This window comes from Anguilla rostrata, chromosome 15 (genome assembly GCF_018555375.3).
Source record: "Anguilla rostrata isolate EN2019 chromosome 15, ASM1855537v3, whole genome shotgun sequence".
In the NCBI taxonomy this organism is placed as follows: Eukaryota; Metazoa; Chordata; class Actinopteri; order Anguilliformes; family Anguillidae; genus Anguilla; species Anguilla rostrata.
The window spans coordinates 29,739,196-29,760,317 of record NC_057947.1 but is presented as its reverse complement, the minus strand read 5'-3'; the positions used below and the strand labels follow the sequence as shown (position 1 = coordinate 29,760,317).

At 45.4% G+C, this 21,122-nt stretch overlaps 1 protein-coding gene across 5 annotated transcripts in view; it reads left to right on the top strand.

The window, feature by feature from the left end:
• The window catches only part of ppp2r3b (protein phosphatase 2, regulatory subunit B'', beta), a 28,104-nt gene continuing 6,982 nt past the window's right edge, over window positions 1–21,122 (top strand). Inside the window, exons 1-5 of one of the 5 annotated variants that reach the window (XM_064310284.1) lie at window positions 1–139; window positions 1,636–1,961; window positions 15,329–15,514; window positions 18,893–18,996; window positions 19,468–19,570. In XM_064310284.1, the coding sequence (XP_064166354.1) occupies window positions 1,662–1,961; window positions 15,329–15,514; window positions 18,893–18,996; window positions 19,468–19,570 (693 nt within the window). In that variant the 5' untranslated portion in view covers window positions 1–139; window positions 1,636–1,661. Of the gene's footprint in view, window positions 140–206; window positions 612–1,635; window positions 1,962–11,444; window positions 11,603–15,328; window positions 15,515–18,892; window positions 18,997–19,467; window positions 19,571–21,122 lie in introns of those variants that run through there. The other 4 variants (XM_064310285.1, XM_064310283.1, XM_064310287.1 and 1 more) reach the window with 4 other exon arrangements.

The window sequence follows — 21,122 nt, the reverse complement described above, 5'->3', positions numbered from 1 at the left end:
GTCGTGCCTGGTTGGAGCAAACACCTGCAGACACTAAACTAATCGACTAAAGGAAATTAACAATTAAATAAAAACCAGAGAGCTTGGCATTCCAGTCGTAGGCTACTGTAGTAGCAAAATACGTTGTAGGTCACATTAAGTAAGTGGAATTTTACATATAAAATACGTGTCAAATATTTTGGTCATTTATCATTTACTAAAACTGTCTCTGGTCCCGTATACTAAGCGGTGTTCTCGCGACAACTGTGTTTCCCGGTTACCTGGGGAGACGAGACTAAAGCTCGAATTAAACATGTAGCTAGCGCATGAATGTGTTTCTGGACTCCTAATAAAAGTAGCTAGCTAGGTACGCTTAAATTTCGATTCAGATTGAGGCGATTTTGTAAGTTAACGTTGCATAACTAGCGCAACCAGGAATTCTCTCCCAAAGAAGCGCGCTCATTTTTATCAATGCATGCATTTTCTCAGCGACAGTGGTGAAGTATCGCTAGCGACCATTGCTAGTTAGTTAGCTGGCTAACTGGGCCATTTTTAATTTACCTTCCTTGCCGACTCGTGAGGTCTGGTTTCTTGGGTAGATTGAGATTCTGTATGATTCCATGTAGTCAGTGGTAAGCAAACTTCCCATCGTTATTATGGAGAAACTGATGTTTATATAGACTTGTAAATATAAATATCAGAACTGTGCTGCTAGAAAAATGGCATGAAACTGAAAGCACGGGTTGCTAGCGATTGACAGCTAGCTAACATTAGCTCTTGGCATCCACTGGGTTGCTAACCCCACTATCTTCGTTCCTTGTCCACGTGTGTGTCAAAGAATGAAAATATTTGCCTAGTTATACAGATATGATGCAGCCAACGATTAATTTCTGTAACACTGCCGAGATTGCAACCAAGCTATGTTATCGAGTTTATCATTTAACTAAGTTGTTAGCCAGCCATGTGTTGTGGGTACTTGCTACAAACAGAAGTGGTTTTTATTTGCATCAAAGGGATGTTTGCAGACACTTGCACGTGTATAGCTATTATATGTGTGTAGGTTCTCTGGTAGCTAGCTAGGTGCCTGGGTGTCTCATCCGTGCTATTCAATGGTTCACAAAGATTGGAACGGATGTATCATTCTTTTGACTGTCGTATAAATCCGGAGGGTTCCGTGGTGAATTGGCTATTTCACCACTGTGTACAAATGAACAATAAAATGCAGACCTAATTGGGCAACCAGTCTTGCAGTCCGTCAACATTCTTTTGGCATTCAAACAGTCATACATACTCATTGCATATCGGGCTATATGCAAAGTCAGAAATTGTATATACATTTCCACAGTTTGTCATTCATTTGTTGGAATTAACGAGTATGTATCAGGAGGGGGGGATATCTTTGCTCTTTGCCCTTGTAAAATACTTAGCAAATTTTCTGAATCTACCTAACCATATGTCAAAGATACTATATTATTATATGAAATTAATTCAGATTTACAGAATCATAAAAACATATTCCTGTACATGATGTTACCATTGAGACACAAACAGATGAATATGCATACTCTATTGTGAGTTCACATAAATTAAGTTGTTGAGTTCTGAGAAATTGGTTTACCAGCTGCATAGGAACTAATGGTAGCGCTTCCTTCTCAGTTCTTTACCATTCAGGTGGGCTAAAAATGCCATCGCAAGACCTCCAGCCAATTCTGAAAAGGAAAGTCGACGAACTGTTCCTGAATTGGCTGAGTGAGCCGGCCACCCAGGAGATTTTGAAGGAGGACCTGAGACTGATAAAGAATGGAGAGAGCGCGGCTTGCCGCGAACGAATTTCAACCCCGAAGAACCTGACGGAGAGAGCGTCGTCGTCTCCGAGCGGCCCCTCCAGCCCCTCCTCGACGGCCCTGCCCTCTGGGATTGGTGGAAATGCCCGAGTGGCTTCTGGTGGCAGAGCACTGCACCGATCGCTCAGCATCAAAAAGGTAAGGACTGGCATTTAGGTTTGTTCTGTGCAACCACAACTTACCAAGATAAGGAGTTATGTAGCAAAAGCTCTTAAACTTTTGTGGGGGTGTTTGCAAGCAACTTTTTATTACCCCCCTCCCAATCAATGGGACATTGGATTATTAGTCTTCAGCATGCAACAAAAAGGAATGGATTTGGAAGCCCTGGCTACTCTTTAGGACAACATACTACGCATGCAAACAGAATGTACAACGTACACAAACGCATGCAAACAGTATTAGAAACAAGGAACGATATGTTCATTACATCATGAACAATCAACATGTAGATTGTCAACCTTACCTCATTAACATTCAGTTGATGTATTCCTCTCAATCCAATGAGAGCATTGGGTAAAACATTGCGCATAAATAGTTGGAAAAAAGAACAGTAGGGTCAAGAATGACTGGTGCATTATTGAATATAAAAGCTTTAACCAGTTTTACACAGCATTTCATTATCAGGTTGAAACAGCTGTTCTGCAGTCCATCAGACATGTCACCAGTGCTTTTTTTTTTTAGCTACAGGTATAATAAGGCTTCTCTTGAAACATGTTGGGACCGAACACCATGCCAGAGTCAGATTAAAAATATCACCAAAAAACCTCAACGAGCTGAGTGGGACAGATAACTGGAGATGGAATCCCCTCAGGGCCTGCAGCTTTAAGCATTCTGACAGATTTAAACGCTTCACCCGCACCTGCCTGTCACCTGATGGGTAAGATCACGGTTGTGGTCTGTCTGTGCCCCAGTGGTGGTTCAGAGGGAGTTTCAGAAGTGAGCGGAAAAAAAATAGTTCAGGTCATCAGGGAGTGAAGCAGTGTCGTTATTAAAGGCACTGGGTTCAGCTTTATCGGCTGATTGCACGTATCCTTCCACATTCACATCGGATTACGGTGCCTGTTCTTGTGCTCCAGTTCATCCTGATAGTTTTTTTTTTTTTAATTTTAATTATTTTATTTTATTTTATTTTTTTAATTTTAATTATTTTATTTATTTATTTTTTTGTTAAATTTTTTTGGGGGGGGGGCGACATGGCCCTTTTGCAGTCATACCATTTATTGTATTTCTTGTCCCTCAGTTTATAAACGGTGGCCCCCTCCTGCAGTTGCAGTCTTATGGTGTTATTAATCTGGTTTTTGATAACAGGTGAGGCAAATGGTACAGGTTGGGGATGCAAGTGTCCACACAAACATGTGTATATATAGTCAATGATTGACTCAGTGTAGTCATCCAGACTATGACTGGTTTTGAAAACTGACCAGTCTGTTGATTCTAAACAGTCCTGGAGTGTGATTTTGTTTTCCCTCAGACCAGAATTTTATCGTGTTTGCTCTATGGGCTTGGAGCTCTTAATTTCCTGCTTGTAGACTGGCAATACGTCCTCAGAAGAGTAGTCAGACTGTCCAAAGTGAGGACGTGGGATCAATCTGTAAACTCCTTTTGCGATAGTGTCGCAGTGACCAGGAGTCTTATCTCTGGTCGTACAGTTTACATGTTGGTCATATTGTCGCCACTTTTAAAATGACAGTGATTACAATCACCTGGCAGGATCGAGGTGGCCTCCGTCTTCTCATGCCTTGTAAAGCTTGTCTAAGGCCACCGTTTTGGTGGCCTGTGGTAGAATATAGACAGCAGTAAGCAGAAGAGTGGAATTCCCTCAATGGACGACAATTCGGCTTATGGTCATAAACATGCTCATTTATGAGCTGTTTTTAACAGTTCTTGGCTACTAACATCTCAAACTAACTTATATGTAATGTGCTTACATTACAGTGTAGTAGTGTAGTATAATGGATATGATACAGGTCTTGTGACCGGAAGGCCTCTGGTTCGATTCCCTGGTAGGACGCTGCCGTTGTACTCTTGAGCAAGGTACTTAACCTTCATCGCTTCAGTATATATCCAGTTGTATAAATGGACGTAAAAAAAAAAAAGGTTGTGTAAGTCGCTCTGGATAAGAGCATCTACGAAACGCTACGGCTGCTGTTCTCACACAGTAGAACAGTACCGTAGCCACGCACATCTTAACACAAACTTGTTTTTGTCTGGTGTCCTCGTGTTGCTTTTGTGGCCTGGCGTTTGTTTTTGTAAAAATTTCTGCTTCAGATCGCGCAGGCGGTGTGGTGACATCCTGTGCTGCTGGCTCTGGCGTCTGATGTGGGGGAGTCCGCAGACAGCGCCCTCGCTCACTTTTTTTGAAAAGCAGTGGGCGGCGTGCCGCAGGTTGCCGAGAAGGCCCGTCTCCCGCGCCGCGCTTTTACCCACAATGCCTCTGGCTCCACGGCGCTGCTGTTCACGTTAGATGTGGTGTGGCACACCGCTCTCCTGTGCCCGCTCCGGTGTGCCAGGGGTCCTCTCTCCGGGTCAGCGGGGCTGTTTTGAACGCTGTGCTCCGCTAAGACTCTCACTGATGTTGGCAAGTGGGAACTGGGCTTGCGACTCAAAGGTTGTTGGTTCAATCCCCAGGTGGGACCCTGACCCTTGTATGTGCTTAGCCTGGATTGCTTCTGTAAATATCCATCTTTACGATGAGCGTAAAAGTGTCTGTTAATTGCATAAAATGACCATTTAGTACAGGGCTTTAGTATGCTAACATTTTCCCAAGGAACACATATGGTCCCACATAAGTTGAAAAATTAATTCATTAGCACACTAATGAACCCAATTAGTAGTTCTGCTCCTAAATTATTTTTTCAGCTGGCACACACAGGTTTTCATGAGCATGAGTGCTCCTAAAATGGATGTGCCGTGGAGCCCTGATGCTGTGGCTCGTTTGTGAATCCAGTACAATCCTGAATAAGCTGCAATTTCTGTCTGTGTTTAAAAGCAGTCTATCCTGCGTTCGGCCCAGTCTGTGGTTCTCTGCCAGCTAGCATGGTTGCCGTTCTGGGCAAGCGAGTGACGTTTGGCCAGCAGGGCTTGCTGTTGTAACGGACGACGATTTCCACTCCTTTTTTTTTTTCCTCCCCTCTTCCTTGCCAATAAGAGGTTGCCGAGCAACCCTGTTGGGATTCCTCTCTCTCGCCTTGTGACAGGTGCGGTGCGTTTAGAGCGGGTGGGAGGTCAGGTGATCGGGGCATCGGCGCTGAGTGGGTTTCCGATTGGAATGATCACTGTGCCTTTGTGTGCTTCAGCTGAACACGTTTGCTGGGAATTGTGGGGACTTCTAAGTTTTGTATCAAATTTAATTTTAGATTTATTATTTTTTTTAAAGGTTCATTTTTTTTTTTTAAATTCCAGTTTGGAATGCCAAATTGTGTTATCAGCGCTCGTTGGAGTAACCTTCCCCAATGACAAGCATGTCCTCTCTGACGCACGCAGGATTGTCCTCGCTTCTTAACAGTTCCTTAACAGGATGGGCCCTGTTCATATCCATTTAAAAACCACCTGTGGCTGCTTCCTGAAAAATCGGCATAAGTTTGGCTTACAGTTATTATTCATATGAGATTGGTGCTGGGCGGGGTGGGAAAAAAAATACAATTTTAAGCCACTCATTCTTTGAATACTATGGAATGTTGTCATTTGTGACTTGCAGTCTGTGGTCTTGAATTTCTTTGTGTGGTCCTAACGCAAAGAAGGTCCTTTTTTTCACGCCAGTTGAGGATAACTAAGTGTAGTCGGGCCCCTTACCGGTTGGCCTCTGTGTGGGGAGTGGAAGTGGGGCTGGAGAATGGGGTGCTCTAAAACGTGATGACACTGAGTTACCCAGACAGCTGTCTCCATTTGCCCCGGAGCTCCAGCATGTTGACACATCAGAGGCCGGCGTAAGTCCAGCAAGACTGTCCCGGACATTTGCTATGGCAAAAGGAACATGTCTACCCTCAAGTTTTTTATCAAATTCTTTTATTCATCACTTTACTGAATCCGAAGTTTGTGTTTGTTCAGCCTACTTTATTCAGCATTAGTGTACAAAGTCAATTTAAGGACATTGCATTCATGGTGGTATAAAATCTGGCCTAAATGATTAGGTGGTAACATTTGATATTACATTACACTACAGGCATTTGGCAGACGCTCTTATCCAGAGCGACCTACACAACATTTTTCATAGCATTTACGCTGCATACATTGCATCCATTTATACAGCTGGACATATACTGAAGCAATGCAGGTTGAGTATCCTCACAAAATTGACTTACCTGTACAAACATTGTATACTGCTTTTTCATTGCTTGGAACACATTAGGTTTGGTCTCCTCAGAGATGAACCCAAATAATGTAAACGAAACAAATATTAATACTTAGATTTATCTTAAAAGTGATGGTCCAACATTTTGGGAAATTAGCTTTTTGGCTGTCTTGCCCATCATTAGATGATACGATCAATACCCATTTCATCCAGTACTATAGTATTAGACAATATCTATGGGCTGCATGCTAACTGAACTACCTCTATGGTTACGGCTACAGACGGAAGCAATGCTACCTCTGCTAATTAGTGATGGAAACGCACCTTTCAGAATGTCCAAAGAGTTTATACTTGCATTTTGCATGCATTTAACGAGTAAAAGTAAAAATAGAAAAACGTGATCTTGGTTGTTTTGGAGGCAGTTAAATTCAAAACTGTAATTTAGAAATAACCACGTATCCATCCACTGGGTGCAGTGATTAGTAGCTGCACAGTGCCACATTAAGCATGAGTTTGGGGTTGCCAGTTATGCAGTACTATTGGTTGCAGTGGAAGTGCACGTTTACAGTCTGTGACATGCAACTTGGCAGACCTGAAGTCACGCCCCATCACTGTCTGTAGCCATTCATAGAGGTGGCACAGTTGGCTTGCAGCCTGTAGATATGGTGCAGTGTTTTTGTACTGGTTTTACAGGGATGAAATTGGTATCAGTCTTATCGTCTCCAACTACTGATAAGATGGCCAAAAGGCAAATTTCCCAAAACGTTGGGACTATCGCTTTAAGGGCTAAAATTCCTGTTTCTGGGATTAGCAGGAGTTCATCTGCTTCAGTTCCTTACCCCACATGGCGTTCGGAACATTAAAGCCCTTGAAGGCCTTTCAGATGCACTGAAAGACCCATTCCTCGTGCTGTTAAAACACCATGTATGTTCTGTATAGCGGTGCTTTGTAGGCCTCACATTTTGATCTTGATCTGTGTGGTTAACTGATGGAAATGGAGCCCGCCTTTCGGTGCCTCCTATCAGGTCAAGCGGGTTGAATTGTGGTAGACGGTGAGTCAGAGTTGGGCACTCAAACCTGCTGTAGGGGAATTTAACTTGCAGTATAAACGCATGTGGGCCTGCAGCTGTGATTATGGGGGAATTTGTGCCATTCTGTGTTTATCAGTGTGAAGGCACAAATGTATTTGATTTGTGTGGGTCCCTTCAAGACTTCAGCAGTTGATATGCAACCAGTTTGGTTCAAAGTTTTGGAAATAAATACCTTTGTTACACGAGAAGGTGAATACAAGTGGAATGCATAATGGATATAAGTGGAAATGTATGTATGGGGTAATGTTGCAGAACAATTTTACCGTTTAGTGTAGATTTCAGATGTCTGTAGCCATCAAACGGCTGATAAACTTGGCCGTGTTTATTTTTCTGTTTGAAATCCTCCCCCGCCCCCCCACTCCCACCCCCGAATGGGAAGGGTTAGCGGCTTTCGCAGATGTCATGAGGATTTGCCTCTCGCGTACAGTCTTGCTCAGACACTTCAGAGACCCTTGGCGCGGCGTTTAGTAGACGGAACAACTGCTGAACGTTTTTATACTTTTATGGAGTGACGCAAACGGCAGCACATGCGCTCAATATGTGGCCTGGCATTAAAGCGGCTCTGATCCCTGCCTGGGGTGATGCGCTATTTAAAGAGGGCCGCAGAAATTCCACAATACAAATGCATTCTTCAAAGGATTAGCTGAAAAATTCAATTAACGTCACGCCGATGCTGGCGAGGACAGCCGGTCTAGCTTTGACACAAGACGCTGATAAAGATAGCCTTGGTTTCCCCTGCACAGGAACCAGAAGGGCAGAATCGAGATTGTGATGTGGTGTTCACGTGTGCCCTCAGCGGACGAAGGCGTAGTTTCAGTTGTACATCGTCAATTATCGGGATAATGGCGATAATGATCCGGTTGTTTTGAATGGTTGTCTGCTTTTCTGGAAGTCTATTTATAAATGTACACGGGTAGGTTGTTACCCTTGAAAAGATGGCTGTGTTGTGAAATCAGTTCTGTGTAAGTATCTGCTGCTTCTTCTTGGGATAGGCACAGGTAATCATTTGCCCCAATACCTGAAAGTTTCCTTTTTATGAATAACAGTCTCACTCATGAGTTTGATCTGTTTCACTGAAATGCAGTTAAAAACTATAATAGAACTCTAAACATAGTTAAAGCCACACATGCATCTCAGAACCATCACAATGGGAGAAGCAGAATGAGATTGAGTTATTTGCCTGATATTTACCTAAAAGGCAAACCAGTTAATCTTCCTATGTTCAGAAGTCGATTTCAGTTAAATTGTAATTGTTTAAAATGACCATTGTATTTGACAGTATTGTGTGGCCAGAGGTTTGTATTTTGGCCAACGGATACAAACTATTTTCTGTTTGAGATGGAAGACTGCCTATCAGAGTTGCTATAGCAACTACCTGCTAAAAGGCAAAGCTGGAATTTTAAAGGCAGATAACCCTGGTCCATGGCTAGTTTGTGAACTGGTTCTGCTTAATATAAAATAGGCTAGATGTGTTCTGTGTACATTATTGTTGGAGCAAATGGAAAAAGGTATCACAACTTGCTACTAGAGTGTTTATGTCATGTCACGTCACGGTATGTTTGAAAAATGTATGTTGGTAAACGCACAAAGCGAAAGCAATGTTTAATGTAACCTTATTATTCAGAGTTAACCTTTTTTAATTTTTTTTTTTAAAGACATTTTTGTAATTTTCTGCCACGTTTGGTATGTCAGTTTGGATTTCACAAGGTTTAGCCAAAACACTTCCCACTGTCTACTGCATGAGTGCCATAATAAATGGTCATACAGGCTCCTTTTGAAACATGTAGCCTAAGTGTTAGCCTTATCTTTTTTTCTTTTTAACACGCAGGAGAAACATTGATTGTGACAAACTCTGTTTGCTGAGGCATAATACTGACATGGGTGTCAGGGGTGGGTTCAGAAATGCAGTGAGTGTGTGTGTGTGTCCTGTTTTACCCCAGTTACTGGGCAGCTAGGCTGCTTTATTGGGGATTCACTTTGTATACTTGTCATACATAAAGGGGTGGTCACTTTCTGATTTTATTTAATTTTTTATTAGTTTTATTGTATAATAGTCTTTATAAACCTAATATACGAAAATAAGAGTGTTGCCATGTAGTGGAGAGGAATCTTAAGTGTTCAGGTTGTGTGTGACTCATTACCAGTTGAAATAAATCCTCTATTTAAGAAATGGACGGTGCCTGTAAATTTATTTATTTATTTGTTCTTGGGGTGGGGGATGAATGCTTTGGAGTTTTGTCCGTTGGCTTTGTGTCTCTGGCAGGGTACGCTGTGGAAAAACATGTCTGTCTGATTGGTAAATGCCACTGCAGGGGACAGCTGCGCCGTCCTGGCCAGACAGAACATCGCTTCATTCCGGGCGGTACCAGTTTCCACGGTTACGGCAGAGAAAGCTCTTTTTGTTGAACGTTGGTCATTATGAGCAAAATGAAGCCATTCCTGTGTGTAAATGAAATAGAATTGATCATGAGTGATATAGTTGTTATAGTTGGTTTATTTCTGCCAGCACTTTTCTGTTTATTTTGTTTTTGTGTTTTTATTAACGTGGGTTTGGGGGGGGGGGTGGTTTGTCTGTTTTTCCAAGCTAATCAAAACTGCATAATATCCTGTTGTTGGAGGATAACAGGAAGTGGAATCCAGACCGTTGACGCTGATCTGCACACTAAAAATACGGGAGGTTTAATCCTGGGACCTGCTTTATTTTCATACCAGCTCGTCATGCGCTCCACCTCCTCAGCGTGTGTGTTCAGCGTGTGTGTTCACTGTGTGTGTGTCCGTTCTCTCCCCTTCTACTGTTGTGACTTGTGGCTGAACTTAACTTTCTAGTAAGTTCTTTTTAATTTTTTTAAAGGCCTTTTTATCAGTGCCCCACTCTCCCCACATGTAGTCAGTTTAGATCCGCGTTCGCATGGAGAATTGATGTAATTCCTGTCCGTCCAAGAACGGATGTTTATAGGGAACTAAAGATAAACTTGTTTCCCCAGATCTTGTTTCTTGGGGTGCCCAAACAGAGCGTGTAAGGGCTTTTAATAGTCCCAGACTGGCCCAGGCCATCATTCTTTGGATTCGAACCTGCCACACAGCGCATGCCACAACCGACCGTCCCTTATCAACCGTAATGAGAGACTGTATGGCTGGAAGCCCTGGATGAGGAAATAAAGATATTAGGGGTTTATATGGGGTGTGACATGGATACGGTTTCTTCCTTCTTTATTCTGATTCAGCAGGACTGTGCCCCCCCCCCCCCACCCCCACCCCCAAGCAGTGAGGTGAGCGCTTATTTTTGCAGGCTCTATAACACCTGAGCCTTAAGTGTGTATCGCATACGCAGGTGAAGGCGTCGCGGGACTCCCGCTTCCTTGGATTGAGGACTCGGGGGTTTTTTTTTCTGTAATGACTGTGGCATCTACCACTGAGACTCCACTCAGGAGCAAGGAACAACAGCAGTCATGGCAAACGTTGTACAAAGCTGTTATTCTGGAAGGCTCCTTTAAAAAGGTGGAATAAAAGAATGTACTGAGACTTCAAACGAGCAGCTGGACACTTCAGTCAGGGGACATTTTAAGTCTCTTGTGACAGAAGGAGATTAGCAGGGGGGCGGACTGTCCGAGGTGTAATCGTGACATTCTGCTACATCCCCAGAGTTAACTGGATCTCCTATCAGGGGGCTGCAAAACAACAGGTTTGTTTCTTTACATAACCTTCTATGCGAGCTGTGGAATGTAAGCTGAAAGCCCAGCTCCACACCCCACCCCCTCCCCCAGCCTCTACCCTCCTCCCCACACACACACACACACACACACACACACACACACGTGCGCGCTCGTCCTATCTATCCCCCCGTGACTTCTCGGGATAGGTCTTTCCGATCGCAGCCAGCTCAGTGTGGATGCGCAGACTGAAGCAGAGCTGCTCGGTGGAGTACGGCAGGGCTGAGACACACGGCTGTGACTCTTCTGCTTGGAATACCGCGGCGCTAACTCTCCCAGCTGCTACGCTCTGCTGGGAGTAGCGCAGGGCTAAGACACACGGCTGTGACTGACTGCTGGGAGTACCGCGGGGCTAACGCTCACAGCTGCTACTTTCTGCTGGGAGCACCGCGGCGCTAACGCTCACAGCTGCTACTCTGCGCTCAGTGTCTCCGGCTGTGATAAGCGGGAGCAGGGGCGGAGTGTGCGTGCGTGTGTGTGTGCGCGCGCGCTGCCGGGCTCGGCCGGGGGGAGATTCACCCGCCCTGTTTACTGGAGGGAGCCACGGCCGGCGGCATGAGGATGAAGGACCTCTCTCTGCGCCAGGACCCCGACCTCAGGAAGGAGCTGGCCCTGCTGGCCCGGGGCTGCGACTTCGTGCTGCCGTCCCGCTTCAAGAAGAGGCTCAAAGCCTTCCAGCAAGGACAGGCAGGTCGTCTAAAATCGGGCTGGCACGTCGGCGCAACAGGCCGTTTGCTGGGCTTTTAAAAAAAAAATAATAACTTTGTTGTTTTGTCTGTCTCTCTTTGGGAGTGATGTAATCTTTGCTTCTTTGACCAGCATGTCATGGCATCGTTAGTTTTGTTTTTATTTTTAAAAGCCGGCAGGAGGCTTGTGGGATCTGATTGCCTGCGGTGACGTTGCTGTCCTTGAGTGTGTAAGATATGAGGGGGCTTAGTTCTCTATGAGGGGGGTTAGTTCCCTCCTGGTGTTTAACAGTGAAAGGGTAGTGCTTGTGCTGTAGTCTCTCCTGGTGTTTAACAGTGAAAGGGTAGTGCCTGTGCTGTGGTCTCTCCTGGTGTTTAACAGTGAAAGGGTAGTGCCTGTGCTGTGGTCTCTCCTGGTGTTTAACAGTGAAAGGGTAGTGCCTGTGCTGTGGTCTCTCCTGGTGTTTAACAGTGAAAGGGTAGTGCCTGTGCTGTGGTCTCTCCTGGTGTTTAACAGTGAAAGGGTAGTGCCTGTGCTGTGGTCTCTCCTGGTGTTTAACAGTGAAAGGGTAGTGCCTGTGCTCTCCTGGTGTTTAACAGTGAAAGGGTAGTGCCTGTGCTGTGGTCTCTCCTGGTGTTTAACAGTGAAAGGGTAGTGCCTGTGCTCTCCTGGTGTTTAACAGTGAAAGGGTAGTGCCTGTGCTGTAGTCTCTCCTGGTCTTTAACAGTGAAAGGGTAGTGCCTGTGCTGTGGTCTCTCCTGGTGTTTAACAGTGAAAGGGTACTGCCTGTGCTGTGGTCTCTCCTGGTGTTTAACAGTGAAAGGGTAGTACGAGCAGCACTGTGGCTCAGCGGAAGGCATCTCTTCCCTTTTATAGACATGTCTGACGGCGCTGAAGAAAGGAAGACTCAAAGCTTTTATCTTGTCCTTTGTCTGGTTACACTGAGCAGAGTCCCTGGTGGCAGGTCAGAATGTTTTCCCATTTCCACCTTTGAATGGGGTTCTAACAGCATAATATGGGGGGGGGGGGGCTGACGTATGGTGTTTTTATGCCTCAATTCTCCTTAATTTCCTTTTTTTAAAATAAAAAAGGAAAAAATACTGACAGTTCTGGACAGTATTCATAAACTGCAGCCGATTGGAGGAGAGTGAACTCAAGGGCAACTCCAGGCAAACATGTATTTAGATACTTTGGGTTCTGGTGAACAGACCAGCCGCTCCACTGTGAAGCTCTGCATAGCTGTATATTGGCCAACCATCATGCTCAGTATTTTAAAAATATTTTTAATTTTATTTTTACATTTCTAGTCTCAGGTTACAGTAATGCACATCGACAGGAACAGCCCTGCTTATTCAATTACTCGTGCAATGCTTGCGTTGCTGGTTTTGCAAATGGTGGCATCGTTTTAATTAATGCGGTGAAGTGTATGAGTGTGAGCACATGTCTGGCACATCATGCTATGTGTGGTGTAGTCTGTCAAGTTGTTTAGACTAGTTTAAAGCGTATTAAGAGGTTTGTTTCAGCTTATGATAAGCCTATCTGACCATTTGCTGGGATAAGTACTTTGAACATTTGTTTGGTTGTGTATGCGTTATGGAGAATTTACTATAGTGTTCACACGTTTTGTGTGAATAAGCTAAATATTAAAAATGAAATTGAGGTCAGTCTCTCTGTAAAATTTTAGTAGTGTCACTGCTTGTTTTAAAGTTGTATTGTATTCTGTTTAGGGAATATGGAAACTGCTTCTGCTTGAAGCCTGTGATTTAGGCCAGTTGATTGTTTGAAAAGTTATCATTAAACTGGCACTATTTTATACTCTGCTGAACCGCAGTGCGTCCCTTCTACTAGTTCAGAACGATGAGACTCTGAGGCCTGCACTACTTACAGGTTTCTAAACGTGAATATAAATGTGAAACTTTCTGCCTTTTGAAAGTCCCTTAAAAGATCCTTCGCGAGGTTCGATCGTTCCATCATTAGGCACTCAGAGTGCCTTCTGTAATGTGGCTTGTTAACTGTAATGTTCACTTCTCTTACGGTGCTTGTTGTGTACCTTAACGGACGACTCTGGAGTAACGTGGCCTGGAATGCCTGGGCCCTTAAAGTTCCGGGCACACAGATGTCCCTGTCCCGGGCTGGAGGGGCTCTGCTCCCCACGCGGGGGCCTGCTGGGCCACACAGACCAACTTCGAACAGCTGCTCCCCGCCGCCGAAACATTTTTGGGTTTTAGGTTACCGATCTGCTCGGAGCGCCCACAGAACAGCCGTTCTGAAAAAACGCAGGGAGTCACGGGGGTCGCAGGTCTGGGGCACCGAGAACACACACGGGGTTAATAACGGAAGTCTCGGGACAAATGGTCGTTAGGGCCCGGTATTCCTGTAGCTAGGTCACAGTATCCATGGAATATTTTAGATCTCAAATGTTAGTGGAACGTTCTCAGCTGAGCATTCTAATGCTGATGTAACAGTCACTACCGGTGATTGAAAGTAATGGATTTCTAGAACATCGACTTAAAATTTAGGAAAAAAAAACCCTACTCTTCAAAAGGGTTAAAATCATGGGTTGATAATCGACAAAGCCCAATGAAGTGCCAGTTCTGGTTTTAGGAGTGCATTTTATGGATTGTTGTAAATACAGTTTCTTGGAATGTTAACTGGCTGCAAAGACGATTGGGTTGGTGTGGCCAAGTCCTTTCCAGTTTCCAATCCTTTCCTGATCCCGGTGCTTTTTTTAGTCCCCTTCCACTGAGTTGTTCAGCGAAGTGCGTGTTCTGCGATGTCTTGCCCCACGTGGGGTTCTCGGCAAGTCGATAGCATTCGAGTTGGCCTGGTTAATCAGTAGCATCTCTGCGTGCCAACAGTGGCTTCCGCAAGTGTGATGGGTCGTGATTGCGGTAAGACCGAGACCAAGTGTCGCTGGATATCTCTGTTCGCTGTCTCGCTCCTGACCAAACTTGGCCTCCTTCCTCAGTCCTTTGTGGCTGTTGTGGGCGGGGCCTTGTTTCTGCATCCCGTAGCTGTGCCAGTCACAGCTTGGTAACGCGTTTCACAGTTCATTTTAGGCGCATTAAAGCTCAGCCTGATCATTTTTTTCTTTTCTTTTTTTTTTTTTTTTTTTTAAAGAACAACATGGCTTCCCGCTGACTGAGCATTGACTGCAGCTCCTGAAGGAGAAGGTTTGCAGTGTCGCAAAAAAAAAAAATCAATCCAAATTTAAAACGCAGGGACCCACGGTCATTCAACTCATTGACTGTGTTTATCAGCTCAGTGCATTTCTGTTTACTGTGCCGGCAACAGCACGTAGCTGCATTTTGATATCAACAGCCTGCAAACCCCCCCACCCCCCCACCCCGTTTGATAGCAAATCATTATGTATTTCATACTGGTTTTTGTATGGGTCTTTGTATTGGTTGTTCAGATATGTTTGTGTATAAGTACTGTTCGGTGTAAATAAATCTTGGATTCCGTAGGTGACGTTTTTTGTACCTCAGCACTGAGGCACTGCTGCGGTCGGCCTCTTCCAGAGCGAGCCTCGGTGTGGCGTTTCGCCCGAGCCGCCGCCTCACACCGCACGTTTTAATTGAAAGCTGCGACGGAAAAAAAAAGGTTCAGAGAGACTGGATTTTGCGGAGCAACAGTGATCCTTTTTAAATCGGAGCGGGGAAGTGTGCGCTGCGGCCGAAGCTCCCGGCTAACGGTGTTTTATTTCGGTCTGTTTTTTTTCGGCAGGCGCAGGTCAAGAAAGAGGAGCCAATTACGCCGGCGTTGAGCGAAAGCATTCCGAAGTTCTACTTCCCCCGCGGACGGCCCGAGGCCAACCTCAACATCGACACTCTCATTTCCAGGGTTGAGAAAACATTTTCGCAATTCCCCAATGAAAGGGCCACCATTGAGGACATGGGGAAGGTTGCCAAGGTGAGCGCGATCTCACAACGCGGCCGGTCTCCAGTCACCCGGCAAAATCATTTTCATTAGCGTAATTAACTCGAGCTTATAACTGTTTGCCCCCCCCCCCTCCTCCCCCCGTCCACTAAAAAATACCATCACCACCTACACTGAGGTATGCAACTGGTGGCCCATAGGGGTCGAAATAAAATTGGCGGCTGGGTGTGAACTGTATTATCACTGTAAACAGTGCCGTTTGCAGGGTATAATCACTGCTCTCTGCTGTTTATTCATGCCACTGCTTAAGTGAACGGCGAGTGTTTGACAGCTTCTCAAACCCGCCCCGGCTCTCTCGCCAGTCGAGGCTTTTTCGGCTTTTGGATCAGAGGCGAGTGAGCGACTGATGTAAAGTTTCGCTTTTCTGAACTAAATTCAGTGGCGAAAACAGCCACTCGTGTTCTTGCTGGGCTTGGCCACATGAGGACTCCTTAAGAATGACACTGGGTTTAAAGTGATGCGTGAATTCTCAAGGATGCAACTGGGTTTAAAAAATATATATATATATTTCTACCAGAATGAGAGAGAATGAGAATTTATTGGAGGAATGCCTGTTATTAATAATAATAATAATAATAATAATAATAATAATCACAATTGTATAGCACTCTTTCTATGTATCATTCTTTCAGACAATACAGCAGAATGTGCTTTACAGCCTGCGAATGCTGTAAAGACCTTTGTGTGATACGTGTCGGAACACATTTTCCCCCAACGGTGTCTTGTACTTTAAAAAGAGACGCAGACACCTTTTTAGTTTAGCAGCCGCAAGGTGTTTGTCATCTAGCCCAGTAGCCCTGCGGTAAACCTTTGCCCTGTGCTTTTTTCTTTCCTTTGCGTTTGCTCTTCAAAGTGTTTGCACCGACTTGCAGACCCATCTCGGCGTGAAAACACTTTTGTGGCATAGGCCTTGGTGGCATAGGTCAGCAGACGGATGAGAACTGCAGCTTGCAGCTTTCTAAAGACAGTGGTGTGAATTTGCAGCATTCGGGTGCATTTACTTCCAGCCGTGTGGTGTCATGATTTAGGATATGGCAGTGTTCCTCCTGCCAGCGCCCGCTTTAACGATCTCATTCACCATTTTTAGTTTTGACCGAATCACTTCGAAATGATTTTCACATCTTTTTTTTTCTTTGTATTTTTTTAAACTCACTTTTGTCTTTGCTTGACATTATAATTTCCATTAAGTGCCAATAAGTGTTTTTTGTTTGTTTGTCGCTTTCACTGGAAAAAGAACAATGTGGGCAGTCTGGTGTTGGCTGCTCTGTGGGAGTCATACACTCCGGGTCTTTGCTGAGGCTTTTGTTCTTTTTTTGTAGGCCTGTGTGTGTTCAGGTCTTTGCTGAAGCCTTTGTTCTTTTTTCGTAGGCCTGTGAGTGTCCAGGTATTTGCTGAAGCTTTTGTTCTTTTTTTGTAGGCCTGTGAGTGTCCGGGTCTTTGCTGAAGCTCTTGTTAATTTTGCAGGTCTGTGTCGAGGTCTTTGCTGAAGCTCTTGTTAATTTTGCAGGTCTGTGTCGAGGTCTTTGCTGAAGCTCTTGTTAATTTTGCAGGTCTGTGTCGAGGTCTTTGCTGAAGCTTTGTTAATTTGCAGGTCTGTGTCGAGGTCTTTGCTGAAGCTCTTGTTAATTTTGCAGGTCTGTGTCAGGTCTTTGCTGAAGCTCTTGTTAATTTTGCAGGTCTGTGTGAGGTCTTTGCTGAAGCTCTTGTTAATTTTGCAGGTCTGTGTCGAGGTCTTTGCTGAAGCTCTTGTTAATTTTGCAGGTCTGTAGTCGAGGTCTTTGCTGAAGCTCTTGTTAATTTTGCAGGTCTGTGTCGAGGTCTTTGCTGAAGCTCTTGTTAATTTTGCAGGTCTGTGTCGAGGTCTTTGCTGAAGCTCTTGTTAATTTTGCAGGTCTGTGTCGAGGTCTTTGCTGAAGCTCTTGTTAATTTTGCAGGTCTGTGTCGAGGTCTTTGCTGAAGCTCTTGTTAATTTTGCAGGTCTGTGTCGAGGTCTTTGCTGAAGCTCTTGTTAATTTTGCAGGTCTGTGTCGAGGTCTTTGCTGAAGCTCTTGTTAATTTTGCAGGTCTGTGTCGAGGTCTTTGCTGAAGCTCTTGTTAATTTTGCAGGTCTGTGTCGAGGTCTTTGCTGAAGCTCTTGTTAATTTTGCAGGTCTGTGTCGAGGTCTTTGCTGAAGCTCTTGTTAATTTTGCAGGTCTGTGTCGAGGTCTTTGCTGAAGCTCTTGTTAATTTTGCAGGTCTGTGTCGAGGTCTTTGCTGAAGCTCTTGTTAATTTTGCAGGTCTGTGTCGAGGTCTTTGCTGAAGCTCTTGTTAATTTTGCAGGTCTGTGTCGAGGTCTTTGCTGAAGCTCTTGTTAATTTTGCAGGTCTGTGTCGAGGTCTTTGCTGAAGCTCTTGTTAATTTTGCAGGTCTGTGTCGAGGTCTTTGCTGAAGCTCTTGTTAATTTTGCAGGTCTGTGTCGAGGTCTTTGCTGAAGCTCTTGTTAATTTTGCAGGTCTGTGTCGAGGTCTTTGCTGAAGCTCTTGTTAATTTTGCAGGTCTGTGTCGAGGTCTTTGCTGAAGCTCTTGTTAATTTTGCAGGTCTGTGTCGAGGTCTTTGCTGAAGCTCTTGTTAATTTTGCAGGTCTGTGTCGAGGTCTTTGCTGAAGCTCTTGTTAATTTTGCAGGTCTGTGTCGAGGTCTTTGCTGAAGCTCTTGTTAATTTTGCAGGTCTGTGTCGAGGTCTTTGCTGAAGCTCTTGTTAATTTCGCAGGTCTGTGTCGAGGTCTTTGCTGAAGCTCTTGTTAATTTTGCAGGTCTGTGTCGAGGTCTTTGCTGAAGCTCTTGTTAATTTTGCAGGTCTGTGTCGAGGTCTTTGCTGAAGCTCTTGTTAATTTTGCAGGTCTGTGTCGAGGTCTTTGCTGAAGCTCTTGTTAATTTTGCAGGTCTGTGTCGAGGTCTTTGCTGAAGCTCTTGTTAATTTTGCAGGTCTGTGTCCAGGTCTTTGCTGAAGCTCTTGTAATTTTGCAGGTCTGTGTCGAGGTCTTTGCTGAAGCTTTGTTAATTTTGCAGGTCTGTGTCGAGGTCTTTGCTGAAGCTCTTGTTAATTTTGCAGGTCTGTGTCGAGGTCTTTGCTGAAGCTCTTGTTAATTTCGCAGGTCTGTGTCGAGGTCTTTGCTGAAGCTCTTGTTAATTTTGCAGGTCTGTGTCGAGGTCTTTGCTGAAGCTGTTGTTTCTTTCGCAGGCCTGTGTCGAGGTCTTTGCTGAAGCTCTTGTTAATTTTGCAGGTCTGTGTCGAGGTCTTTGCTGAAGCTCTTGTTAATTTTGCAGGTCTGTGTGGAGGTCTTTGCTGAAGCTGTTGTTTTTTTCACAGGCCTGCGAGTGCCCCCTCTATTGGAAAGCTCCATTGTTCTACTCAGCTGGAGGCGACAGGACGGGATTTGTCTCCGTTCACAAGTTCATCGCCATGTGGAGGAAGTAAGACAGTGGAGTTTTTGTTAAACGCGGTTTTATTTTTTATTTTTTTTCCATTTTCGGGGTTAAGCTGTTGGCAAAACAATCGCCTCAGCTGATAATTGGTGCATTTACGGGCATTTTTATGTCTCTTTTTTAACGGTTGTAGGGTTGTAAGTGAAGGATCTCATTCTTCATTGTGTTGTATGCATGAAATAAGCCCACAGTGGGGGTAGTATGGTAAACGTACAGACAGTGTGAAATTAATGGGCCCTTTGAAATATACTGCGTTCTGCAGCGATGTAATGATTGTGTACAGAATCAGTTCATTAATGCAGTATTTCTGTGCTGTCGGTGATGGCATGGGGAGTTACTGTAATGTCTAGTTAATGTTGAGGGAGCGGCTGTAGTGTATCTGCAGGAAGTGCTCTCTGAATCCGTGCTGTTCCCTCGGTGGGCGGGGCCATCTGAAACCATCTGTTCCTTCCTTTTCAGGGTACTGCAGACCTGTCACGATGACGCAGCCAAATTTGTCCACCTTTTGGCCAAGCCTGGCTGTAATTATCTGGAACAAGAAGACTTTATCCCATTCCTGCAGGTATGGGGCAGAGCGTTGGGGGGGGGGGTGTGTGTCGGGGCCACCCCCCGAGTCCCACGAGTGGGGTCTCTGAAGTCGATGGCTTCTGATGGTGATGGAAAAGTGGGAAATGTCTGCTTTCCCGTGTCTGTCCTGTCTGATTTCTTCAGAGCGTTTTGAAAGGGAGGTGGGTGGTAGGCTGTGTTCAAGACCGTGCTCTTCTGTGGGATTGTCTTGGGAAACCACTCCTCACATTTCTTAAGCCATTAAAAAAATGTCCTTTTCGCATGTGTTCGCTTAAATCTATGCCCGGGCCTGCCTGGTCTGGTAGAACTTGGTGTGGTCCACACCGGACCACACCATTAAGTGAGCCATGTAGAGCAGAGTAGAATGTGTGTCAGGAGGATGCTCTGGATAGCTTCTTGTGGGGGAGGGGTTGACGTCATTGCTCCATTGGCTCATTGGTGTTCAGGATCCCACTGCAGCCCAACCCAGCCCAGCATGCCTCCTGCTCCTACAGTGGGGACCACTTTCCAGCTCTGCTAGTTTAATTCATATCTTTCAGCCCCCCATTGCTTTGACTGTTTTGATGAATTAAATAAGTATTGCTGCAGAGTCGATCTGACCGCCCCCCCCGAACCCTCCCCCACCCCAGGAATGATTTATGGGTTTTTTCTGTCATTCGATTTTGCGGGGAAAAGGGTCAAAGGGGCATTGCGTTCCTCTGGAAACACCGTAAGAGGCTTTCACTTCCCTCACGCGCATACGTCAAAGATTCGCATTTGAGAAAGGGGGGGGAGAAGGAGGCCGCATTTGAGAAAGGGGGAGAAGGAGGCCGCATTTGAGAAAGGGGAGAAGGAGGCCGCATTTGAGAAAGTGGGAAGGAGGTCATTTGCAAAGGGGAGAAGGAGCGCTTTGAGAAAGGGAACCCTTGAGGCCAGGCCGCATTTGAGAAAGGGAAGGCGCGATTGAGTAAGGGGGGAAGGAGGACGCATTTGGAAAGGGGGAAGGAGGCCGCATTTGAGAAAGGGGGGAAGGAGGCCGCATTTGAGAAAGGGGGAAGGAGGCCGCATTTGAGAAAGGGGGAAGGAGGCCGCATTTGAGAAAGGGGGAAGGAGGCCGCATTTGAGAAAGGGGGAAGGAGGCCGCATTTCAGAAAGGGGGGAAGGAGGCGCATTTGAGAAAGGGGGGAAGGAGGCCGCATTTGAGAAAGGGGGGAAGGAGGCCGCATTTGAGAAAGGGGGGAAGGAGCCGCATTTGAGAAAGGGGGGAAGGAGGCCGCATTTGAGAAAGGGGGGGAAGGAGGCCGCATTTGAGAAAGGGGGAAGGAGGCCGCATTTGAGAAAGGGGGGGAAGGAGGCGATTTGAGAAAGGGGGAAGGGGCCGCATTTGAGAAAGGGGGGGAAGGAGGCCGCATTTGAGAAAGGGGGGAAGGAGGCGCATTTGAGAAGGGAGAAGGAGGCCGCAGTGGCTTTGATGACCTGCCTTTGTGGAGTACGTTCAGAATCCTCTCTGCAGCACGAGAGGTTTAACAGGGACGCGTGGACAGTGAGCTCAGCAGCAGCTGTGTTCA